This window comes from Anser anser (genome assembly GCF_964211835.1).
Source record: "Anser anser genome assembly, chromosome: 11".
Lineage (NCBI taxonomy): Eukaryota > Metazoa > Chordata > Aves > Anseriformes > Anatidae > Anser > Anser anser.
In genome coordinates, this window is record NC_139732.1 from 17,322,369 (window position 1) to 17,349,388 (window position 27,020).

At 37.0% G+C, this 27,020-nt stretch overlaps 1 protein-coding gene across 11 annotated transcripts in view; it reads left to right on the forward strand.

Annotated features, from left to right (window-relative positions):
* The window catches only part of LOC310905284 (uncharacterized protein), a 289,193-nt gene that overhangs the window by 105,867 nt on the left and 156,306 nt on the right, over window positions 1–27,020 (forward strand). For 3 of the 11 annotated variants that reach the window (XR_014588894.1, XR_014588895.1, XR_014588896.1), the window contains 3 exons: window positions 9,360–9,465; window positions 25,404–25,500; window positions 25,572–26,247. Coding sequence is in view for 1 of the 11 variants with exons in the window: in XM_083851367.1 (XP_083707493.1) it covers window positions 25,451–25,500 (50 nt within the window). In the remaining 10 variants the exon portion in view is untranslated. Of the gene's footprint in view, window positions 1–7,571; window positions 8,218–8,258; window positions 9,189–9,359; window positions 9,466–25,403; window positions 25,501–25,571; window positions 26,248–27,020 lie in introns of those variants that run through there. The other 8 variants (XR_014588898.1, XR_014588899.1, XR_014588901.1 and 5 more) reach the window with 7 other exon arrangements.

Below are 27,020 nucleotides of genomic sequence, written 5' to 3' on the forward strand. Positions count from 1 at the left end.
CTGGTTCTAAACTTCAGCAAAAAATGTGAATCAAGCCAGGTCAGAAAGCTGGAAGAAGTTCTGAAACATTTTCAAGTTTGTATTTGGATAAATTCAGTAATGCATTCAGTGATCTTTAGCTATGCCATTCAATTTTTAACAATATGTTTTTTAATGCTCAGGACAAAATATTTGCTCAGTTCTCCCTACATGAAGTAACAGTTAACAAAGTACATAGCATGTTATGGAAGTGGGAACCTATAAGTTTAGGTAACATAGGTGCTCCTTTATTGGAGATTAACATCTGAGGATCTTATCTGAATTCCATTAAAATAATGAAACTGCTGACAGGTCTTTTTATCAGGCCCACTACGAATGTCAATTCCTTTGGGCTTATACACCACAGACAGTTAGCAATTTAGCTCATAAATATAATTTCCATATAAATTTGCTGATTAGCATTGGTAATCTATTGAAACCTCCATGTCTGTAAACTCAGTGAATGACAAGGTGGATTTCTGCTAAGACGTTAGCCAGTCTCTTGACATCATCACTTCAGCCTTATAGTTTCTACATATTTAACCTTCTGTTTCTAATAAACATCATCCTTTGCATCAAAGGGCTTTAGGACATCCATTTTTTGCTGACACACTTGTGCTGTGCTTTATTTATTCATCATCAAAGTATGGTACTGGCCAAAAGGTGAATGACCTCTCTCCCCTCTAACTCATTTCCTGAGTAGACCAATATCATCTAACTTCAAACACTGACAAATGTAAATTGAGGTCTGTGAAATTAGAAAAGTGCTGAACAAGAGTATACAGAGAAGTGTGACATTTTCCTGTTGTGAATAACAATCTAATATCATTTCTCCTATAAGAAACTTGGATGTTGGATATGCTTTACCTATTTGTGAGGAACATAGGAAAACCTTTCAAATGCTCTTAATTCACAGAGAAATTGCACACCCCAAACTCTATTAATGCTACTTTTGTATATCCCAAAGTAGTGAGAATAGACTCTTTGCAAGGTTAAACTGGGGGTCAGAACTCTTTTGATGTTTCATGCTGTTGTTGCTCATGGTATAAACTACTTAGGTGGTGGCCATATACTTAGTGAGATACTGGATTCTGGACTGGATATTCAAAATTGGAAAACAAAAGCACAAGCTTCTTAAACATCTCTCATAGCCTTCAACATAAATTATTAAAAGAAGAGGCTTCCAGAATCATAAAAGATAGCAACTTTTTTTGAGTTTATAGATACGTAGGAAATAATGAGAGGGCAGCTGTGCCTTATATCCATTTCAGAGAACTCCTGATAAATTTTCAATAGTTTTTCTGATGATTGTTTACATATGCATGTCTTGATCTTTGAGGAAGTAGCTTTGTATTTTGATTTTTGAGTATATCATATATTTTTCAAGCATGCTTTGCAATGGCTGCAGTTAGCTCAAGATGAGCACAAAAGAAAAACGGGTGTTGAAGAAAGAACTCTCGTCTGCTTCTAGTCACATTTTGATGCTCCACTTTTGCCTGAAAATGGACTGACTTTCACTTGGAATTTAATAGAGATTACTAAACCCTGGTGAAATTTAAGTTTGCTTGGTTTAATGATAGTTTAAGACAGAAAAAGGGAAAAAAATGATTTTGGTCTTATTTTGTGTGTCTTTACACAGGTTTTGTACAGAGCTGATTAGCACTATGTTCACACAAGCTAAACCTGCTGATAGAGCAGTCTCTTGTTTACTATAAGAAAGGCAATTGTCCATAACACGTAGATTAAGTAATTAAACACCTAATACGTGGTCCTGATTCTGGGAATACTTAAGCATGTCTGTAATTTGGCATGCATGGGAAGTCCTTCTGACTCTGAAGAGATTACTCACATAAGTGAAGTTATTTCTGGGAGATGTGTTGAAATGCATTCACTTACAAGAGTGAGATGGATTTGCAAGTAAGTTGAATTGCTCACATGCAGTATGTCTGCAGAACCATGGACCAAATCTGCAACTGTCACACTCTTGTCTATACACAGTTCAACTTTCTTTTTCCCTCATACCCAGGTGGCTTCCATTTGGCATTTCATAGCATTCCCCCAGCAGTTTGTGCTAGCCAAGATAGCAAGTGACTCAACACAATAGTGTTGTAACGTGTGCTGTATCATCTTTTGATGCCCTGGATTTTGGTGTTCAATGGGAAACAACAATAAATTCATGGCACTTTACTGCCTCTGCCAAATGTGACATCTTTCAGAGTATAACATGCTGAAAAGCTTGCACAATCTGTGCCAACTGCATGATTTAGCTGCTATAAAATCCCTCTGAATCAAAACCATTTTGAAATAAAGAAGAACCAGCCTGAGAATTTCATTGCACTGTTGGATATCCACTCAAAGATCAATCACCTGTCCTCATTCTGTATTCCTGCTGTATTTTCCAGCTTAATCTTTTCTGCAGCTTACCTATTTCATTAAGGCTGGAATTTTAAAAGACTAGCAGTCGCATGCAGAGGCAGAGAGTGAAGAGTGAGAAGTGTGGAATCTGGAAAAAGCAATCTCTTTCTTCCCTTCTTGTTTCTGTGAGACTCTATAATAGCCAGATATGCCTTCTGTGGTTTGGCATCCTAATGTTCCTGAATCCTGCCCTACTAGCTTGGTGTACAAAAATAGGGTTGGCTGTGAGAGAACAGGTTAGTCCCTCTGATTCTCTGGAGTTTTCTCTTCCATTTAATGTTTTATATAGTACTCTTCATTGTAATAGCTTTTTTTGTTAGAGTGATCCATTGCTAAGATCTCTTATATGTGTTGTCCTGCTCTGTACCTACTGGGGAAATAAAGAGTATGTCTTGGGACAGACTAATGGCAGTTTAATTTTGGTTTGATTTGTGTTTGTTCTTAGTTATAAATAAATATGCTACCATATGTTTGTTGAGTAAGGCAATGTCAAAGAAATGTAGTTTGTATCAAAGGCAGATGATGGTGAGAACAATGTAGTCTAAAGTATCTGTGAGAGGCCAGGGAGCCTCTCTTTTTAGAGGAAGAGAGACATGGACTTCTTTTGCAGAGCCAGATGGAAAAAGGTCTTGCACAGGGTCTCTCAAGGTTTCCGGATTCCATATCAAGTACTTATTGAAAGGAAACTGCTGACTGGTGGGATGCTCTCAGCAGGGTCTGAGACACTGGTTGGATGGGAGTCTTTAAATCCCCTGCATTTCCTCAGAAAGTGCGTGAAGCAAGAGTACCTTTTGGATCTATGGCATTAATTCTCTGCCTCTGCTCAGACATGCCAGATATGTGTGTCCCATCAGGGTATGGCTAAAAAAAAAATAATCTGAATTACAAAGAAACATGACCTTTGGGGATGAACTAATCAATGGTGTATCAGCAAAGCACTTTGTGTACAGGAAAGATGCTTGTCCATTGCACTGTTGCATTGAAAGGGTGTTTAAACAACACAATGATGCATAATATTTGAGTCATGAAAAAGGATTATATTCGTTATATTAAGTTGTTGGTTCGTTCTGTGGAACATTTCTAAAAATTCACTCTAGAACAGCCTATTAAAATGATAAATTATCATTGCAACATCTGATCAAAAATTCAGTAAGTTAATTAATGCTTCTTTGTCCTAATAGCTTATATAATGAGGGGGAAGTTTGCTAAATTAAGCATAGTAAAATAATTTTGTCACCGATTTGATATCAGTTAGGTTCATGTATTCAAAAGTTGTTAGAAGATCTAATAATATGGAAATGTACCTGTGTGGACGGTTCATGTGTATGTTCGTACGTGTGCGTAAAATTCTGTTGTTAGACTTCTGAGGTCCTATGGCTGTGATTTTGGCTGCTAGCAGTAGTTACCCGAGTTATTTGTCATCACCTGTTTAGAATATTTGATTACAGATTTACATAGGAAAGGCAACAGCCTATAATGAGAGTATAAATTACCTTGCAGTAGTGCCTTGACTGGAATGAAAGTGAGTACACCCTTGTATTCAGCCTGAGAGCATACTAATAGAGGTGCATATTTAACTCTAGGCCATCTAATTAAAAGCAATTTGAAGAAGTAATGTTCCAGCAAATAGAATAATGTATAGGGAAAGAAGTATGGAAAAAATACCTTCTTTCTCTTCATGATAAAGTGTTTCATTTTGACTTCCCACTTCTTCTAAAATTTATTTTATGATCATGTGATCCTATATCTGTCATGAGTACTTCTGAGAAACTAATTGCTGTCCCTTTCTCACATAAGTGAGATCAGTTGATGGCAATAGATATCAACTGAAAAGTATCAATAAAAAAAAATCCATAAGTTAGGGATCAGAGAAGGAATTAAGTGGCGGCAAGCGATGCAAAAAGGAATGTGCATTTTCACTGATATGGAGCAACAATAAACAATATTTGGAAAACAATGTAGTGTGTCAAAGGCAGACTGGTTGCTTTATCTCTTTATGTACCTCTAGCAACATTAGTAGGAATTTGCTTCAGACCAAAGTAAGGGGAAAAGGAGGTGATATCAAGCACAGTCTGAGTGTGTAAGCCTTTGCTTCTAGTAAGTTTGATCTTCCTGTGACATACAACTTCAATAGAGAGACTCTCACTGACTGTAAAAAGTTCTGGTACAAACCTTGATAATGTCATGTGTTTGTGGGGTTGCTAAGAGGGAAAGAGAAAAAATTCATTAGTAACATTTCAGTTCATGTTTCAGAAATGACTTTCAGCTGCTTCCTACAGAACCTACAAAAGTTCGTTGCAATGCAACTCATCACAAGATGTCTAGCAGGCTTTTGTGTTCATTAAGTTTACTTTGGTCATCGCTACAGTTCAGCCTTGGGGCTGAAGCAGACCATGGAACTGGTTTGCGTATTGAGCTTTTGCAAATCTAAGTACCACAGTGGCACTTAATTTCAAAGAAATGACTACGTGTGCAGCTATGTATAAATAACAATTAATGGACAAATTAAAACACATTATGGCCAGTATTTAGGTCACATATATGATTTACTTTCATTCCTAATGTTATTCTGCTTGTACTGGTCTTGTGTTGATTACAAGAAAATATATGTATAAAGAAAATGCTTAAGTTCTTCATTTAATCAAATCCAACAGAAAATTCAGTGAAATATTTAACAAGAAGATTCATGACAAGGAAACCTGGCCAGGTTTGCTGCAGGGTTTCCTCACTGGGAACTTTCTGGGGCTGCTGCTGCTCTCTGTGGTTGGATGAGTGACTGCAAATGGGACTATTTTCCCGTTTATTCCTTATTCCCTATAATTTTGTCCAATCTTTCACATTTTTAAAATGTCTCTTTTTTGTTCTTTTTGGATGCTATTTCACAGGTCAGTGTACTCCACTGCCACAGAGCTTCTCTAGCTTTTTTTTTTTTTTTTTAATTTGCATTGGCTACAACCCTCAATAAACTCGCGGTGTTGCCCCGCAGGGCCATGCTGTGTGGTGTGCTGGGAGGGCACAGGAACGCAGCAGGGGTTTGGGAGCAGGTTTGTCAGCAGCAAGCAGAGGGCAAGTGGGAGAACATCCCTCTCAACATGTAGGAAGGGAAAGGCTGTAAATCTCTCTCTGGTTTCAAATCAACTGGCTGAGAGTTGTAGGCAGGGAGTTGCCCTGAATTCAAGCCAAAAAACGTCATTTTCTTCAGACCGTTATTTTGAAACCTCTGAGGCTTAGGTGAGAAGCAAATTCAACCATTTCTGTGAGGGCTGAGCCTGTACTGAACCTCCCTTCTCCAGTGAAGAAGATTGTGAGGAGAAATAAAGAGAAGGCCTTTCACCAGCTTCCCAAGTGAATCAGCAGTTAGTGGCCTCTCTGTCACTGGCAGCTAGAGCTGCCTGTGCCCAGCCAGGGGCCTGCCATAGCCTCGCTTGAAGGTGCTGGAAATCTCCAGAAGGCAGGACTGGGGTCCCTTGGGCACAAAGGGGGTGTTGGGGTGGCCCAAATGGCAGTGTGACCCCAAAACATTAGGGTAGCACAGACAAAAGGGCGTACAGCCTCATCATCTACATGGCTTCTGTCAGCCCATGCCCCCAGGCCTGTTTGGCGGCCATTTTGGCCCAGCACCCAAAGGCTGGGGAGAAGTAATAAGGAAAATTATTTGAGGTGTGTCTTAGCGTGTCAAACAGTTGTGTAAAGTATGGTCATGGAGAATCAGTTCTGCTGGTTTTAGCTTGATTATTCGTCTTGGCAATTGTTTAAGGCTGTTTTTTTTAATGCAAGTATTTTTTTCCTTCTATGTTTTGAACAGGGCTTAGTCCAGATGCAGTAGTGCTGTTTGTTTCTAGTACTGCTCAGCATTTCTCTGAATTTCTTTTTTTTTTTTTTGCAACACTTCCTTATTGTATGATTATAAATCTCCTCCCTTTACAGATTTCTTTCTCCCTCACTTCCCCCCTCTAATCAAAAGAAATAGGTACATTTTGTTCTGTCCTTTAATGGCTGTTTTTAGTCTGAGTATTTATGGCCTTTACAGGAGCAGAGTTAATACTATATGATGTCAATATTCTTCCAACATAGTTATGCAGCCGTCTTACATTTATGACCTTTTCCCCCTATAATTAGTTCCAGCTGAAATTAGATTCAGTGAGAGCCTTGCTCCAATTACAGCCAAATCTGAATAAAACTGATTCCACCGTGGTTGTCTGGAGGAAAAAAAAAAAAATACACTTTCCAGTTTCAGTGTAGATAACTGAGTCTCGCATCTCCGCAGTACGTCTGCACTTAATAAAAGTGAAAAGGGCTTAAGGGCCAGCCCTGTAGAGCGCAAAAAATTCTCAGTGCTGCCAACAACTCAGAGCACAAGTCCCTTCAGTTCTTCATGCCAACTCTTGCCTGTTGTTTATCCAGTCTTCCCTGTGGCAGGATCTGCCTCAGTACACATTACTCTCCATGTCTCCTGATGCTGAGGTGGGCAGCAGGTGCTGTGCAGGACCTGTATATGTGCAAAAGATCTTTGCTCTGGTACATGAGGTAACTCGGGACTGGATTCAGAGTCACCACCACATCCACACCATGGTGTGGGTGTGTCTTGCAATGCATGCTTGGAGGTCCTGGTTTCTGGTGAAGGAATTTGGATGCACATGGTGAGGAAGTGGGAGACATGTCAGCTCCCTGTGCTTCCTTCCTTTCTTTTTGAAGAAGCAGGATTCATGGGGATGAGGACAAAGTCATAAACCATAACACCCAGCAATGTAGGCATAGCCAAAGGGATTTTGACTCCAAACAGCCTAGGTGAATCTGTATGTTAGCCTTTTCATGCAGATTTGCCAGGGTGTCCAGCACAGCTATAATACAAATAGTGATGAATCTTGAGATCCCTACATAAAGCTCCCAGGTGCTGGCTGCCAGAAAGAATTACGTGAGAAATGCATGGCGTTGCTTTGAATTCAAAGCTGTATTTTGTATTAGCTAACTGCCTTAAAAAAAAAAAAAAAAAAAAAAAAAAAAAGCCTTTTTGCCATTATCTGAGATATTTAGCTGGGATTAAATGTTTGTTTACCTCAGATGGTTTTGCAGCCAGGTTTATACTTTTATCACCTCCAGATTGGATTACTATAATCCTTTATTTGCACGTTATCAGCCTTTTTTTTTTTTTTTTTTTGGCAGCTGGGTCAGCTCAGAAAACCAAAAATTGATTTCTGGCACCCAGAGGAGTAAATTACCTCTTATCTGCTCTGAAATCATTGTCATATTGGGTTCTGATTCCAATCCAAATTGATCTTCAAATTAGATTTTGGATCGATAATAGCCTTATAATGGAATGACACTGTTAAGGCTCCTACCAGCTGCTGTGACCCATAGAAGCTGATGAAAGAGTCTCTTCATAGTGTATAATTTCAGAAAAATTAATGCACATCCAGTTCCATTAACTCACTGCTACCTTTTCCATCAGGGCAGTAATGTGCATAGGGTCAGTATTGCCTTTAGCCAAGTTCACACGGCCAATTCTCCAGTTCAGCTGTGGCTCCCTGGTCCTACCCAGAAAGCTTTGTAGGTTTTGGTGAGGGATAGATGTTGTGTTTTTAACCCTGAGCCTTCAATTCCAATTAAGTGCCTTCTGAGACATAGTAAAATGGCCCTGCAACATCAAATGAAATGAATCTAGAGATTAATTAAAGTTTTATATTTAAAAGTGGCAATCTAAGGGATAAGAATAAACATTTAGTGAAGGAGCAGAAGATCCAGCATTCTCCAAAGCCCATGCAAGAAGCAGGAACTGCTGCAAAGGTGCAATTTCCCTCCAAGCTTTTTCCAGGCACTTAGTATTTCAGAAGTGATTTATCTAGAATATGTGTGGGTTATTTTGAGGCTGTTATGATTATATCATTTGATGAGATTTTTTTTTCTTCTCTTTTCTGCACTGAGGACTTTAAAGTGAGAGAGACAGTCTGGAGATAGCTTGTGATTTGTTTAATTAACTTGCTTTCTTTTTATGGATGGTTGCTTGCAAGGCTGCTCTTTCATTTGGTGATTGTTTTTGTTATTAATGGTTTCAGACAGAGCTCTTCACGTATCAAGTGCAAGTTTTTGCAAAGCCAGTGAAAGAATCACACAAGATTTCCCCCTCCCTCCCCTTCTTTCCCACCGCTCATGTTTATTTTCTGTGGTGCTACTCTCTGTGGTCTGCTGTGGTTGTTAGCACTTTGCATTTAAAAAAAATATTTAGGAGTTGAAAGCTTTTCCTCTCAAACTTGCAAAGAGATATTTGTTTTGCAAAGGTGTCAAGAAACATTTTAAGTTTTTTTAAAATTTACACTAACGTATTATGTTAATTTGTAATGATAGTCTTAGTCCCAAATAAGATGGAGGGGCAGCGTGGGAAAATAAATTTTATTATCTTCTGTGTCCATGTATCATAGGAAGTATTAACTCTCAGGCTCTTCCTGTTATATCATTGTGGTAGGAGGGTCTCTGTGCTATGTAGGAGAGAGAATAGAAAAAGGCAGGAGGGAAGAGGGAAGCAAGTATTTGATTTATATGCGACTTAGAGGCTCAGAAGGACTAGGGGCTTCAATAAAGTACAGGCTGATCAACAGCTGGTGTGTGTGTGTGAAATAAATGTTATGTGCCTCCCATATGTATCGCATTACTTTCTTTTACCAAGAAGAACTGAAAGCAGTTATTCAGGTTAGCCCTCTCGTTAGAGCCATCCTGTGAAGGCTCAAGACCCATTCTAATGGCCTGTTTTGACCTCCAGTGTAAGTCTATAGTTAGACCTTGGTCTGACCTAAATCCATGCCACCACTCAAAGAGGCAGTCCCACCATCTCTCCTTCCTCTGTCTGCTCATTCCCAGGGCTTTTCTTCTGCTGGAATTAGCATTAATGCAGCCATATCATGATTCAAATCAAAGATACCTTTTATTTTCAGAAAGATCAACTCCTTAGTCTGGCCCAGTCCATGTGTCCATGTCCTTATGTGGCAGGACTGAGAAGAAGGAACAGGAAGATGAATGAGGCAGAGCTGCATTTTTCTGGTAAGTGAACTTATGTAAAAGTAAATATGATGTAGCTAGAGTTCAAGGTGATTCCTACTCTATCAAGACAAAGATGGAGGAAGTACTGTTTACCACAGTACATATGAGGCCAGAAGGCATTGATGGCAGCAGTAGTTTGTGTAAGAGGAAATAGTGTTTTAGGACTGGTACAGTTTGTTACAAGCAGGGTAGGAATGTTTCACATTAGCCTTTCTTTGGAGTAAAGTACGCTTTTCTTAAATATCTGCTTCCCACTCAGGTCGATAGGAGTTTGTTTCAATAAGGCGTTAGGATCTTAGTGTGCAATGCATGCTGAGTCATATTTTCTTCTAGCACTGTGTCTTTGAGTACTTTAACCATTGCATTTCTCTCATCTGCTAAAAACCCTACCCTTTATCTTATCAACTCAGTATATATGGGTTGCAGTTTTCAGGCTGAGAGAGGGAAAGAAAATACAAAAATGAGAGCATAGGGATCATTTTAGGAAAATAGGAATGGTCAACTATTTTTCTCTTTCCTTTTTGAAGGATATGAGGTTAAATTTTTCTGACAAGAAATTCTTAATAGTAAAAGTTTGTTTTAAAACCATGTCAAATCATGTGGCTCTCCTGAGAAGTGAAATCTCTTACCTCTTCTCATATGGCTGAACTATTCTATTGTGCCTCCAGATTTTGGTCTTAAACATTTATTTATTACATGAGTGCAAAAGAGCTGAATCTGCATATGATTTCTCATTGGAATGCATTATAAAATCTTTTGTAAATTTGTGAATGTTCCTTGCAGTTACAGGGATCCAAGGTCCCATTAGAATAAACAGAATACCCCAATAAGTATTGTACAGACACTCAAAACATCTGTTCCTTGATGCATTGTAGAGCTTGTGCTGGGGAGTTCCTTAATAAAGGTGATTTGGATATAGAGACAAGCACAGAGGATGAAAGTAGTATAATTTTAGAGGCATGTAGAAGCTTTACATTCGTTGCTATTATTGGTAAGGAGGATTAAATTGTCTGAAATAATAATGAAGAAAACAAGAATAAACTGTGACTCAGAAAACAGAGAAGCTGGGGATTTCTGCTCAGGCAGTAAGTTGAGACAATACTTTTGGGATACAAAATTTCACAAGAGCACAATGATTTATAAAGGAGTAAGGAAACTTTATTTTCATCATACATACAAAAACGTATTTTAATGTGACAAATGTGCAAAGGTATAGATCCTTTGACTGGACCTATAATATTTTATAACCCAGAAGAGTTTAGATTATAGAGAAACCACTAAGCTCTTACTTGTTATCCTCATATTTCAGCAATAATTTGCGTGTAAGTGGTAAATTATCACTAACTGCAGCAAAATAAAATGCATCTGAAGAAGACTACTACTGGGCTAACATACAGTGAAAAAGCATCAATGCAAAGTCCTTGTCCAGTCTATATTATTTTCTGATTTTAAAGCATTTTAATGGTTTTCTTTTCTAGTGAATCAATGAAAAATGTAAATGTTAAATGTGATTTCCTGCTATGATTCCCTCATTTATGAAGGAGGCAACTGCCATAAGCTGGTCTATCAGTAGCCAAAGTATGGCATTCTGCACTAAGGAAACCTGAAGAAAATCAACTTCCTAAAAATTTCTTCTGACTTGTAAAATTACCCTATGTCTTACATAGATCTGCTTTGTCTGGGAATATGCATTATTGCAGAATTAGACAATACCTTTTTATGCTCTGGTGACGGAGGTATGGTGATACCAATGTTCTTCACACCAAAGTTAGAGTTTTAAGTCATCCATTAAACAGATTGGGACAGACAAAGGGGGAAGAGTGAGCCTATCAGGGATCTGAGGGTAGGGAAATTAAAAACTTGGGTACTGAATGGTTGCTGACATGGTCTACTTTTTAAAGCCAGCATCTAACAGTCAGTGTGCTATGTATTTCAGGTGGATAGTTGGTGATTGTGTAAATAAATATGGGGAATACAAGTGAGGGATCAGGAGAAAGAGTATTTACAACCTACCACCTCTTCTGAGTGGAAAAAGAAAACTTTCCATTTAAGTTAACCTCCTTTCTAGACAAACATACCTACAGTTTCCTCCTCTATCCTGCAAGTGGCCCATCCATTTCCTTTATTTACCTGTTCCTTTAAAAAAAATTCTACCTAAACCATTCTGTCAAAGTCTCAAGTAGGATATATCTACAACTTGTTTCAGTTCCTAATAGTTTGGTCTGTGCCAACTCATCCCAAGTCATCCCCAAATCTGCTTGATCTTACCTGCTATATAATCAGAGACTTCCTTTAGAGCATGAGGTCCATGAGAATGAGCAATGAAATTACTCAAAAGTCCTTTTAAAAGCTCTAACTTTGTAACAGAGTGTTTCATTGCTAATTTATACATATTAAACAATAGTGATGTTGGTCATGTCTGACCGAATGAAAGTATTTGAGGGAATGTTTTCTGTGGCTGGATTAAAATGTGATTTATCAAATGCAAAAAGTATGAAAAGCATATTTTAATTATGTTTCATTTCCTTTGAGCAGCACTTTCCAAACAGGTAGTGTCGGTATTCAATTTCATTGCTTGTAGGATAGAAAAGTATAATTTTCCATTTTGAAATGCCTTTTGATTTCATATTTCAGTTTAACAAAATGCTAATTCAAAATTGAGCCAAACTTATTCAGAAATTAATGGATTTTTTTTAATTTTTTAAAAATTATTGTTATAATTTACTTTAGAAAGAAATACAAGTTGTACACTGGATTATCCTGCCCAGTTCACAGCAGTGAACGTCTGTGAAAATAGTAGGTGACTTGTTTTTGAAGTAGGTCATGAACTCGCTGTATTGCTCAACTTTGTTCCAACCATCTTGTTTATCTTGTTTCCTTTTTTTTTTTTTTTTTGACCAGTGTGCATAGATGATGTGACCTCTGTGCATAGATATGCTTAGGTACAGTGTGAGCTAGCCTTAAACCTGCAGAACACTATTTTATTTGGTTCTTGTCCAGCACTTAAACTGTTTATGAGAATGTGTAAGGAAAATAATAAATACAGACCTCTTCTTTTGCTGTCAAGGTCAAATATACTTTTTTTTTTTTACCTTCATATTTCTTAATTTTAGTTTTTTTTTTTTTTTTCTAAATTATAGACTATTATTAGTAGATATTGTAGACTAGGCAGAACTGAAACAAAATACACACATATGGCCTTAGGCTTTCAAATCAAGTTCAAGGAATACTCAAGAACATCTGGATATTTGTATACAATGCATGGCAACATGCCTTAGCAATGAGACTGAGCTTTTAAGATGTCCACTATATTTTTTGAAGTACATGATTCCAAATACATTACCCAAATATCATTCTGAACACTATAATAAAGAAAACTTGAACTGATGCCAAAAGTACATGAAGTTCTTTCATTTGTAATTTTCCTTACAAAACATACTAACTGCCTTTGTTTTCATAAAAGCAATTCTGAAAGGTTACATACAGTTCCGTGTTCCTGAGAGTCAGAATGGATAGAAAAAAAAAAAAAGTCCACTCATTGTAATTATATGAGTGGAAAAGAGAGGTCTGGCATATTAAGGACCTCTCTTAAGGGAAGAAAACACCATGTAGGGAAGAAATTTGTTCATCAGATTCAGAAGCAGACTTAAAAAGCTGCTGCAATAAAAATGGAGGGCAATCAGAAAGTAACTTAGTGGTTTATAATTACACTCTTGCTTGTTGATCAACTTTGTATTTCTTCCGTGATTCAATGAATCATGCAATGAAAAGAAAATGTACGGTTGGAATAAATATCCCCCATTATACAAATGAAGGACAGGAATAAGCAAAAATATCATGCTAAAGCATGCAGACATAAAAAATCTGTGGAATTATTAGCTCTGCCTCACCACTAAATTGATTACTCTCTTGGTGGATGTTAGTAAAATAAAGCTTTAAAATCAAGATGCCAGACTGTAAATACATTTTTGAGTTACCCATTTGAATCAATTATGCTCTTATCAAAAAAGGCCATAAATAACATACAGGATTACCAGATGTGTGTATTTGATACAAGCATGCTTGAATTTTGATGTGTTTAGTACGTTGAAGAACTGCATGTTAATCATTAACTATGGTTAAATCTGGGAAAATAAAGAAAAACTTCCCAGGATTGAAAACTGGATGACTTTGCCACAAGGAGAATTCTAGGGTAAGCTCAACCCAGAAACTAGCCAGAAACTTAGGAGGACCTTTTCCTTCAACATAAATTTAATTTTTTTTCTTTTTTTTTTTTCTAAACAGATGGTTTAGAATGATGCAAATGTGTGTTTAAGTAGGATGTTTAAACTTTTTTTACATGAGTTTCAAACAACATTAGCTCACAGTTTGTAAAACATGATAAATGTAGGGTATCATAGATATTTTGTCCATTTACTATCTGGCTCAAAGCTGATCTGACTGTTGATGCCTTTGTTGTGTTGCTAAAATAATATTCACAAAGACTGGAACTGTAAATCACATTTTGAATTATCCAGGTATTTCATTTGTATGAATCTGTAGGTATGCTATGGGCTTGTGCTTGTGTGTGCTTACACATAATTTAGCTTAAAATTTATTTAGGGGGACTGAGAATTCTACTGTATGAACTTCTCATTTTTTTCATAGAACAGGAATTGTGTTGGTAGTATTACACAGCTAAAGTGTCTTAATACTGGGCAAGATAAATCATAACTGAAGTGACAGTGAAGGCAGAGGGTGCTTCATGAATAAAAACAGCAAAATCATTCTGTCTGTATGTGCAAACCTTTCTATTAACTTTCTGAGAATGAACCTACTAACAAATTTCTGTTTACAATCATAATAGCAGGAAAGGGGAGGAGGATAAGGGGAGTGGAGGGGAGACATTTATTCATTGAATCATTTAAGTATAACTGCTCTTTTGATGACCTTGGAATTTCTTGACACAGACCTTGAGAAGTTCATCTAATGTGGGGCAGAACAGAGTTTTAAAATGCCAAAGCTAGGACCTACCACTTGAACCCAAGGCCATGTTGCTTGCATAAATGGAAGCAAATCTATATTGTGTCAGCAGAAATACATTTCTATTGCTTGGGAATTGGTATCCAAAACGTAGCAGATCAGAATTGGAAATTACTTTTAAAATGTTGCCAGCTTCAGTCACACCACAGAAGGAATAATTAAAAGGTCATCACTTTAAGAAAGAGTCCAAGGTACTCATTCATGAACAAGCTGTAGGCAGACATACATTGTAATAAACCTTTCACCAAAGGGATTTGAATAATGAGCACGTCTGTAAAAATTGAAACCTATCTACTTCTCATTCACTAACAAAGAGAGATGAGTGTGTCAAACATTCCTCAACAAAGGTAGCTCAGTCTACCTGGAATCAAGGGTGGGTGCTTGTCGTTCTTGGGTTTTATGCTGTTGTTTGTTTGTTTGTGTGTTGTGGTTATTTTCAGAATAAAAACAATATTCTTAAACCAAACCTCAAAATCTATGTAGAAAAGTTCAGGCTCTGAAGGGATTTTTTTTTCCAGTATTAGGAGTACTCTAATTGTTTTTAGTAAGGATTGCCTTCAGACCTACATTTTGTGTACATACTTTCCAAAACATAAAACTACTTCTGCAGCACCATCAGTATAGCAAAATGTGCAAAATCTTACTGTCAAAGGGAATTTTACACAGTATTTTAACACTTAAGCATAATGATAATCTACAGCCATAAGTGTGGCTGTTAGAAGTATGTATGGATAAATGTATGAATGCAAGACTTTATCAACTAGTTGTTCTGAAATTTATTATACATTTTAATGCTATTAGTGTCATTAGTCATCCTTGTCAGTCATTTTCTACTTGACTTCCTGCAGCTTTCTCACCAATGTATATCCATTAACAGTTATATTTGCTTTTAACTAGATTCAAGGAAAAATAAAAGTACCATATGAATTCATTTCATTAACATTTTTTAATGTTTTTCTTAATGAGTTGCATTGGGCATGTAGGGAAGTTAAAAGGTAATTTGGTAAACTTTCTTAAATTATTGCTAACAGTGCCAGATTGAGTAATTCTTGACGTTAAATCATGCTGATAGCAAGACCACACTAGATGTCAAAACAAAACAAGATCTTTAGTATCGATACTAGTATTGTCAATAATGCTATTCTTTGTGTAATGATCTATGAAACTTTGGGGTTTTTCAAGTAACAAATGGAAAAGGAGTGTCAAGTTCTGTCAGCGATCTACTAGCTTGACACACAACACATCCCCAGCCTTGTTATTTGCACTTCCAAACCCCTCCTTGTTTCCTTTCAGACAAGGTGTTTTCTTCACATCCTACTGGCAAGATGACAAAAACAGCTTTACAGTTTTGTGACATTCCTTCTAGCAAATCCCCAATTTATAATGCTTACCACACTGTTTCTGCCACAGAAGGCCAAACAGAAGACATGTTTTAGAGTAAATAAGTGCTCTCCAATTTCACTAGCAAAAGTGGTTTGTCAAAGTTTGCCATAATTTGACCCAAGCTGGTTTGTACGTTTGGAAAGAAATGAACTTTTGGCGTCTTGACTTCAGCTTAGGCAAAAGGAAATTGATAAGTGAACAGCTTTTAATATACCAATATACATTTGACAGTGTTAGTAGCATTGCTAAAGACTTGAGCTAAATAACACAACAGGATAGATACATAAAGGGCTAACTTCATGAAGTTCAGTTGCTGTCCTAGTTGGGAGTTTCTATATGGAAATCAAATCATAACCAGTAGGGAAGAAGGTACCGTCTTGTCCGCCCCTGTGCCAGGACTACAGTCAGCATTTACAGCTGCTGAGGTACTAGTTGGATGATTTTTACATATGGCTTAACAGTGACTGTACACAGAAATTAGGTTTAGGATTCTACAGCTTTTTGAGCATTAGATACCTCTCACAAGAATCATTTCTGTGATTGGGACTGGAATCCAGGTCTCCTGAAATCCTGACTGAGGTGGTAACAATAACTCGGATCACACCTGTTGGCAAATCACTCTGAGCCAGATCTCCAAAGGGACTTTCATGTTGTGTTGGCTCCCAAAATACAATGCGTAACACTGACAAATATACAAAGACGGTAAGGTAGCCCAGAGTGGGCTTTGCCACAGGCAGTGCAGTACAACTAGGTAAGTTGACTAATGTAGCAAAAAAGGCTAAAAATAGAGAAGTGAAAGCTGTCAAATGTGGATTATACTTAGACAAAGGCTAAGATTTGTTATCTGTGAACTAAATCTACATCTCAGGGTGTCAGTTTTACGCATCTTCCTTTCAGAAATCTAAAGGTGGACAATATGACTCCACTCTTAGATATCTTGGCCCGATTTAGATTCACTTCCACAGTGACTCTATACCTCATTTTATCTATTGAAAAAAAATTGGAGCACGACTTCCTTGCAGTACTAGGGAAAATGTTACATATATTTCTAAATATCTCTGACTCTTTGGATGTAAAGAGAAATATGGGTATGAGATAATAGCAAGATTTTTCACCTCAACTTCAAGATTTATTTACAATTTTATTTGAAAAACACAGAATTTGTTCATCAGCCATAGCTCACATACTAACGTTAAATGGCCCTTTTTAGTGTTGTGACTAAGACTAAAACCAGTGCTCTGTCTTCTCTCCTACCCAACTTTGCCCTTTGAAGTGTGAAGGATGAGTATTAGTCTCAGTGGAGTCCAAACTAGAGACATTTTTCTAGTTTTGTTAGGCACTTTGCTCACAATAATTAGGAAAAATGTTTGAACCATTTCTAATAAATCAAGTCTCTAACTTTAGAAGCATTCACATTATTTTGAGCACTGCTTCATTTCAGTGCTTTTTCGAGCCTACATGCTCCGTGTTTAGCATACACCTGCAGAATGAGTGGATAAAGGATGAAGTGGATATCAGTTATAAATCAAAAGAAGATTAATACTTTAAAAATGTAATATACCAATGATGCAGTGCTTATTCTGTTCACTTGGGCCAGCTGAAATCCTCCAGTAAGTATTAGAAGATAATGCTCATTTTTGGTGTTCCACATGAAAGGCCTCTTAAGGAAAAAAGAGGCAGTGGTATTTTATTGCCTTAATGTTTGCTGTCTTGCTTTCCTCCAAGGGAAGTTATTACTTGTGAAAGTTTAAAAAAAAAAAAAAAAGTGACCAGAAAACAGCAACTATGTACTTGACTATAATCTTTGTTTCATTGAAGCAGCTGGGGGGAAAAAAACCTTTTTAATCCTACAAATGCATATTGGAAAGGTTTGAAATGTATGTGCCAGCATGATGTGTGGTTATCCTGATTGTGATAGCTATATTGTAAGGAAAAAAATCACATGCTTTAAGTATCTGATTCCAGGTTGTGCCAGACATTTGGTATCTCTATACTGCTAACTGATCATTTATACAATTAATTCTTAATCATCATTAGCAACTAATTCCCAGAGTATTAATGCAACCAAGTGTTTTTGTGTCTCTGAACTGGTACTTGCTCTAGTACACAACATTGTGGGAAAAATGGTCTTGAGGGATGTCCTGGAGATGGAATAACTTGGAAAAACTGAATGTCTGAATGAAACCTGATTTGTATTTTATGCAAAGTTCATATAAACATGTTTTATTGCTGTCTTCCCACCTCCACTGATTCACATTGTCATTTACCTTATTTCGTTGGGCTCAAAGGAGGAGAAGTCTTGCATCTCAGGCTTTTTCTCTTTGGCTTTCTTGGTGCTTCAATTCATTTCCATATTAAAGAGGAAATTTTGAAATGGCAGACAGAACAAGGCATGAAGTTAGAAAGTGCATTTAAGATGACTTCCAACATTTGTATTTGTTGCAGAGATACATACATCTCTGCTATAGCTCACAAAGACATGATCTGTGACAAGCTAGCTACAAAGAACGCACACCCTTTCAGAAAGGGTCACCTCATATAGTGGTAACAGCATTTTTTCATAGTGTGCTAATGCTTTCATAGCAAATATATCATTTTGCTAGGTGTACATGTGGCTTTTGTAATTGCATATTTGGACTTATATTTCAGAAATGAGAATGTAAGGTCCAGCTGATGGTTAAAAACATTGTATGTCTAACCTAGCTTGACAGCCTATACATCAGAATCAAGAATTTCTTTAAATCTTGCTGGAATCTTTTAGAGAAGGTTTGTTTAAGGATGTTATGAAATACCATACACAAGAGCAAATCTACTAATCAATAAGAGATTCTTCATCATGCACTCTTGTTCCAGCCAGTATTTGTATGGATCAGTCATTCTGAATTTGCTGATGTTATCTAAACTAATAGAAATGATTCCTTTCCAAAATACTACTTGTGATGTCCAAATCACATGTAACAGGAGATGTGCTTGGCGTGGGCATTACGGATTAATATTAATCAAAATAAAATACTTGTATGAGGAAGACTCTACAGTCAGAGAATGACAAGACTCATAAGCATTTTATCTTTCTCCCTTGTCTTTGGCAGAATGTTTCTTGCTATTCTAGTATTAAAAGGTTACCATAAACAATTACATGCTATCAGTGAAAACACAAAGGCCACAACTGAATGTCAGTGTTTACACTTCTAGCTATCAGAGCCTTTAGAGAGCTGTAAGGCTTTGAGAACTAAGGGAAATAAGCTGACGTTTGGGCAGTGAAAGTAGTAGTGAAAGCATATTTGAACGTATTTATTGGGGGTTGCCTACTCTATTAAAACTTGATATCTTTCTAGTGTTACATACCTACAGAATGGTTTGCAGCCTATGGTCTGGCAGCATGCTGGGGGTCAGCAGACTTGGAGGAATACAAGAAAGTTAAGTAGGAAAAGTAAGCCTAATTTCAATATACTAAAATGTACCACATTCAAAATGTCTTGGGGCTCTGCCATTCAGCAAAAATCAGACACCACTTTAAGCAGTTTCCTTGGGCTGCTTGTGCCTTTGGCAGGGTTTTTTATGGCTGTGAGTGTTCCCTCAATAGAGATAGTTGTCAAAACAACTGTTTTGTCAATAGTTGTCAAAATAACTGTTGTGGTCTCTTGGGACTTGGAAAAATTAAGGTCTCATACGCTATTCTGAGTGAAGGGAACAGAAACCAGTCTGAAGCAACTGATGCAGTTTCAGCATTCCCAGAATGTAATGCTGGTGGTCTATGGGAGTACAAGTAGTAAGCTGAACCAGGTCATTCTGTTAGTGATTTCACTTTGAGATTTGGCGAGACAGCAAGGTAGTACAATGGAAAACTCGAGAGGTTGACAGTGACCCAGAACGTGTGGGAATTGCTCATTCACTTAGCGGAAACCAGCATTGATTGACTGACTAATGATATTCCATTGTGTGCCCTGCTAATTAGCTCATTCAGTTTTCTCAAGCTAATTAGTAAGCTGTAGCCAGTATTGACAGTGTTGGTGGATTGGATTGTATATACTTTTTCTCATGTAGGGAATCTATATTTGTCATGTATCCCAAAAGATGGATAAAATGTGAAGCTACATAGGCAAATTGCACCAGATCTTTAGCTGGTATAAACAGGCTTAGCTCCATGAAGTAATGTGAACATAATTATACTGATGGAAGCTCTTGGGAAACAGACTATGAAGTCAGAGGCTGAGGTAAAGGTGTGTCTTGGGCAAATTTCTTTTGTTACCCATGCACATATGTATCAGAGTCCTGTTGAACTGCAGAGTTTTTTGAAGTACAACCCAGGGGTTGTAAGTGTCAAAATGCAGTGCTTTTAAGAATTCACCTGCCTTTATGTTGGATATAGCTTAAATGCCAACGATAATTAGACAAGTAAGTTTTTATATGGCAGTTTATCAATGGAGAGTTGAGGCTGCATACAGGTGTCAAGAGAAGGTAGGGATTTGCTTCCTTTATCTGGGAGCTCACTTTTTGCTTAGTGGGTTTGTTGGAATCACTTTACAGTAGATACAAGAGATCAGATCCTTTGCAGCATATGATCTGAATAAACAGATTGCACCGTTTAATCATTTTAGTTCCTGACACTGTGTATTTCAGAACTGAAAGTCAAAAGAGATCAGGAAATTTGCAAGACGCAAAACAGCAAACTAGTGTAGTCATAACAATAAAGTTTTTATTTGTTAACAAATAGTTACTCCCCAAAATGAGAGCCACTTAATCTGAGTAACTTCCAGAGGGGCTTATTTGCCCTGCTTGCAAACTTTTTGTTGCAGGTGTAGCAATTTTTACTACTACTTCCCCTTCGTGATTTCAGTGAATGTAACAACTTCCCATAAATTCAGGCCTCAGAACACAAATAGATTCACCAGGCATCCTCATTACTGCAATATGCATACATATCCATGGCTTAAATGCACAGCACCTTGTCTGTTGGTCTCTGTCATTTCATTCAAACTGCATAGCAAAACTCCTAAGGAGTAGAAAAATGCTACAATACAAGAATGGAATCCCTTTTGTTTGTTACGCTGGTCTTCAATTCCTCTTTACTTAATTTGGCCTGTTGTTTTACCTGTTTCCTGTTCTCTGCTACTTTTGATCATATTTCTATGTCTTATCTTGCTTTAGAAGTGTATCTTAGGCTGCAGCATCTTATTTTGTACTAATAACACAATGTACTTGTGAAATGCAAATATTTCAGGGTTTCTTTTGTCTGTCCTCTCTGGCAATGAGGTAATGCAAGCTTGAAATATGCCAGGTGTCTCATTTTTTTAAACACATCTTTTAGCTGAGTAGCTAAGGCAGATTCAACAGTAGGGAAACGTCCACCGTAGCGGTACTTCTTTTGAGATTTGTTTTGGCTATAGCAACTGAGATGACAGCTCAAAGGATTTACCTTCTAAATGGCATCTTACAGAGTTGACGTAAGGTAATTTGAAGACCTAGCAGCCTGCACAACCCAGCTGGTCAGGGCTGTCTGCCTCCCAGGTGATGTCTTGTCTCTGTTTTCCAGTGAAATCCTCTGGTCATGGTGGTAGATTGCTAAGTTTGGGTATTGTAAGTACAGCATTTCCCTCTCTTTGTAAACAAAGCTTACATTCTGATTGTTGACTTAGGTTAGCATATTGTCTTCTTTCTTCTGCACGTTACAATATTTCCACAACTGCTGGAATATCTAACCAGTCATCTATTAGAAGAAATATTTGCAGTGCATATTATTTTAGAAGACTAATAAATTTCAGTTTGCCTTCATTTTTTGATGGAATCCACAGGTGGCATAATGAAGTCAATGAACATGTCAGTGTATTTCATTCAGTGTATTTGTCATCTTTCTTCTCGTGTTTTCTTTATATTTTCTTTAGATCCTTATGCAGCTTCGTATAAAATGAAGATCCTTGGTTGTTGTTCCTATGAATTACTGCAATACGATAAGACTATATTAAGACCAAATGTTAGCTTTTATAACTCCTCCATTCCTTATGTGTGATTATGGACTTTTTTTTTTTTTTCAGAAAATCCTGAGAAAGTATTCTAAATTTACAATTTTTTCCTAAAACTGTGATAAGTTTCCCTACTATGCTTTTCAATTTTCCATGGAAAGAACATAGAATGTCATTAAATGTGATAATTTTCAATATTTTACATGGGTTTATAGTTGATATTTCTGGAACACTAATGTTCCCCAAACTTTTCATTCCACACTTTAATCCATAATGCATGGTTCTCGCTATCTTTTAATCATCTGTCTTGTTTAAATGTTGCCATATTCCTGGGTATGATATATTCTATGAATGATTCAAAGAAACTGATGCCAGGCTGCCCTCTAGACACAGAAACTAGCTCAGTGAATGTATATGAAGTGATTGCTCAGATAGAAGCAGCTGCAAGAGGGAGTAGGTGCTGTTCTGTTCACCTCTTTGCTACTTGCCAGGGAACGAACCTGGCTGGAAATGAAACTGAGACGTTGCAATGACTGCTCTGTGAGCTTTTAAGCCTGGCTATCCATGCTGCAGCATCAACGCCAAATGTTTCCATCATGATGGTTCCTGCTGCTCATAAGTTTACAGGGAATAAAAAGCAATTTATTCACTTCCAAGGAACACATGAAAATAAGAAATAATATATAAGCCTGAAATCAATTAGAGAGGTAAGCAATCAAATCAAGCTTACTGTTATTGTAAAATTCTTTAAGGCTTGATAGAGGAGAATCGTGTGAATTGTAGAGAATGTAATAGAAAATTACGGATTTGCTTTAATACTGTATAGAATGGCATAAAATATAATATCTAGGAAATACATGATTCTTCATTAAAACTGTGAAAGGCTTTTGAGAGGAGATTCTGTGCAGCTATAGGTTAGCTCAGTTGTAATGGTTTTATTACTGCATGGCAAACCTCACGTTATGCTTAGAAGTTACCTACTCTTTTTAAGGAAGAAGGGATGATTTAGCAGGTACCATGTTAGGCTTGCTTCTGGGGAGACATACTTGAATCCTTAGTCTTGCAGGCACTCTTTGTGACCTTTGCTGGGCCATCCAATCTTTGGTACTTTAGTTGCTTTCAAAATTGTGAAGAGTACTTCTTTATGCCATGGGAGCTTTTCCCAGCCCCATGATACTGTATTAAGAGGACAAAGGAGCTTTTATGATATAATTATTCTCCATTTTGGGTTTCCCCACTACAAACGACTGCATCAGCATTTTAGAAAAAAAAAAAAAAATCTCTTCCTGCAGCAACCACTACCTCCACAAGGATTTTTACAGATGTTATATGAAGGTGTAGCAACTGTTCTATATCCTGTGACTCCTTCTGTTGCTTTTGAATGGCAAGCACAAGACCTGGATGCCAAATCACAAAAAAAAAGATTGTCTAGCAGGAGCAGCTGGCTGCTTGGCAGATGAATCATCATAGCAGCTTTGAAGCTGCCCATGGGTCTGTCACATATTTTAGCTACCAAGAGACTGTCTTGGCTTCTTTGTCCTTTATAGATGCTGTTTTCTATTAAACATTCTTTGTTTTTTTTGGAATTTTTGACGTTGTACGTAAGCTTTTACTTTGTCAATAGGGATTCAAAAGTTTCATTTGCATTCAGAAAGCAGGACTTTCATTTGGAGGAAGAACCACAAGTGCAGAAATACTGATACAAGATTATATGTATGAAGCAAAATAGAGAATAGAAGTTTCATTTGAAAATAATTGCTAAGCTATCCTATAAGGCTAAGCTTTTAAGAAAAAGAAACAAAATAGCTCAGTCATGTCTAGTACTCAGCATTTGTTGGAAAGCAGGTCCCTTCGCAGATTTCAAAATGGCTTTCAGAAAATTTGGGAGTCTCTTTTCAAAATGCAACTGCTTGGATTTTACAGAAAGTAAAATGTCGCTACAGCTCGTTTTGCTGATTATAAATAGCTAAATGAACAAATACTCAACTTTGCTTTCAAACAAGAAAGCAAGAAAGAAATGTCAGTATGTTTAAGAGGCTTTTGACTCCAGTGCATTTGCTATTCTTTTAAAGCAGTGCAATAGCTTCTGTCTGGTTGGTCAAAAGTTACTTAGAAACGCATCATATACTTTCTACACTATAGCTTTCATCCTTCAGGTAGCTTTGGACAGAAAAATCACAAAACAATTGTTTTATGTATAAGCCTTTTTTCAAATGCATTGTTGTATATGAGTTTCAGAATTAAATTTATTTTCCTAATAGACATGAATGTGTTGTTTATACACCTTAATTTCTAGTTCAGATTTTTTTCTGACAATTTTAATTCTAAATACAAAATCAGCATAAAAATTAGGAAATACTTCTTTCTTATATTCTTAAATTGAAGAGAAATAGAAGTAGTTTGTGTGGGTTCAGAAATCCAGTAGCCATGAGACAGCACAGGTTGAGAACACAGATGATTTCATGGGGTGTTAAGCTATTAATTTGACTAAAGAGTTAATACCAAGTTTTCCACGTAGGTTCCATTGACTTAATTTCAAGGTATATGCACATCTAATAGTGGGCATTGTTGATGAAGAAGGAAAGATTGCTCCATCAGAGTTTGACCCCTACTATTTAACTGTGATTAATCCTGCCTGTCCATTTATTAGACCAACGAGTCTATTTTCGGACTGATTTGGCCCGCCTCAGTAGATTCCCAGCACTGCCATTTGAATGTTCCAGAAAGTCAGATTAAGGTCTGTGTAATAGGGTTAAACTTGAAAAATACGTAAAGGCTTCAAGGTATGGCTTTGCTGAATGCTGTGTCTGGAGCCAAGGAAGGAACTAGGAAATCATGTGGTAAAATGGCATTTCTTTGAAAGGAGGAGCACTAATAACAGTAAGAGAACAGAAGGGTTCATGACCAGAGATATAGCTGATAGCAAATGCATTATATATTGCCTCTGAATTAGGCCAAAGTCAAAATCATCTGCCTTTACTGTTGTATCCCTGGTCCTTCCTCTACAACTTACCCCATCCAAATACTGTTATGTATGTTATAAAAGAATATGCAAGAAACATGATCGGTGGAACTAAGGTATAGGAGGGTCAGCTTTCTTAGGAAGGATGCCAACTGAAAAAGGGAAGTAGGCTTTTTCTCTATATATCATATATTGGCTACTAAGTGCTGGATTAAGGATAAGCTTTTCTTTTCTGTATTATAAATGGGAATTTCTGTACCTTTGTCTCCTTGTTTTAGGCAGTAACAATCCTCATTTTGCCTGAGGCCAAGAGACAGTAGAAGGCAAAATTTAGGAATTTTCCTGTTTAATTTTTTTCACAGACAAAAAATGATGATAAGATAAAGCACTGCCTGTGTCAGGCCCAGACAGAACTTCATTCCTCATTGCCCAGAAGAGAGATTTCCACCTTGTATATGTCCTGCTTTTTGTGAGAGTTTGGTTGTCGTCTTTTTTTATTTTATTTTATTTTATTTTATTTTGCTTCTGGCTTTTAAGATGGTTCTTAACAAGTTGTAAAATGGGATTTCCCAATTTTTGTCTCATTTTTATTTCTCTCTGTTTCCTTGAAGGTGTTCCTAAAAAGGAATATTAAGCTACCCCAGTGTACTGAATTCAGATGGAGTTCCTTCCTCAGACACAAATCCCATTGGAGAGGCTCATAGAGAGGTTTGTGTGGCTCTGACAGTTGGAAATTACTATGTTTCAGAATTACTTAAAATTCACATGTTTCATGTTAGGGAGAAGATCCTGTGTTAAGTGGAGGATGGAAAGAAATCTTTGGCTTATCTTCAGATAAATGAGAGACATGCAATGTGTTTTCACTTCCATTCATTTTTGCTAATCACTTTTTAGTCTGCTGATCTTGAATCTTGATCTCTGCTAATCACAAAGCAGCAACCAATGTGACTGTTTGAGATGATATACGAGAAAGCCTGTTAACTGATGTTTAATACATTTCTGTATACAGTTGCCTTGCCCCTTCAGAATTCATCTTAAGTCATGTATTTTGAGTAGTATCAAAAGGAATTAGTCATACCAGTCACTGAAGTTGTGATCAGCAGGCACTGATTTTTTTGCATTTCAGTTTAATTTGTGTCTTCCTTTTAAAGTGCATGACAAAAGGGCTTAATTGACTTAATTGTCCGTGATGTTACTGAGTAGAGGTGAAAAGTTCTCAGTTTGAAATTGTTAGTAAAATGTAAACATACTTATTGTAAACCACTTTATTGTGTTTTCCCTTGTGGCTGGCATTTATGAATTGCATTCATAGGAGCCCATTTTAGGTTTATGGTGTTTAGACAACAGTATAACCTCATATACGAACTACAAGTACAAACACTGTCATTGACAGTACTCATTATTTTATGCCATTTAAAAATCTATGAATACAGGAAACTACATGGACTGCTAACAGTAAGTTGTCTTGGTTGATATCTTGCTTTATATTCTTTTGAGGCTCTGAAAGTGATTTTGAAATACCACAACTTGTAGGATTTGCAAGTACTGTTGTTTGGCATTTGCACTGCAGATTTTGCCTTTGCTTTCACATCAGTCTGAGGCCAGTGTGGCTGCACCAATGTCATGAAGTTTTAGAAGGATCTGAGCTTTGTGTCTTAGTCCTGTGTTTAGTTTTTCAATAAACATAGATCCACATTTCTAGGGTGGATCTGAAGGGTATTCAAACAAGGTTGCAGAGAGCCCTGATAGAAGAAAGTAGACCATATATATAAAACTGCAAAAATATTCTCTGTGTTATATATCATCAAAACCTTTTCAGAAATCAGTATGTCTGCTATAATTGTATATTGACTCTCAGGAGATCCTGCCACAAAGAATTCTGAATTTATGTTTAGAGTCATAAATTTCTTCCTAAGCCTTAGGCTGAAATCTTTCTTTTAGATGTGTAGAATCTTTCTTTCTGTTGTAAATGAAAACTGCAACCCTTTATAAAGCACAGCTTGTAATGAATCTGCTTGCCTTGAAAACAAAGTTTTAAGAGCTTTCTCTTTAAATGTGTAAGACAGTCTCTTCTGCTTCTTAGTCTCCCTAGGAGTTCCTTTCCTTCAGCAGCAAGAAAAAAAAAATGAAGCAAGTTCATCATGCTAATGATCCTTACTGTTCTCATTGCTTCGTTATCTTCCACTTATGTCCTGTTAATGTTTTTAATACAGTACAGTACTGATTGC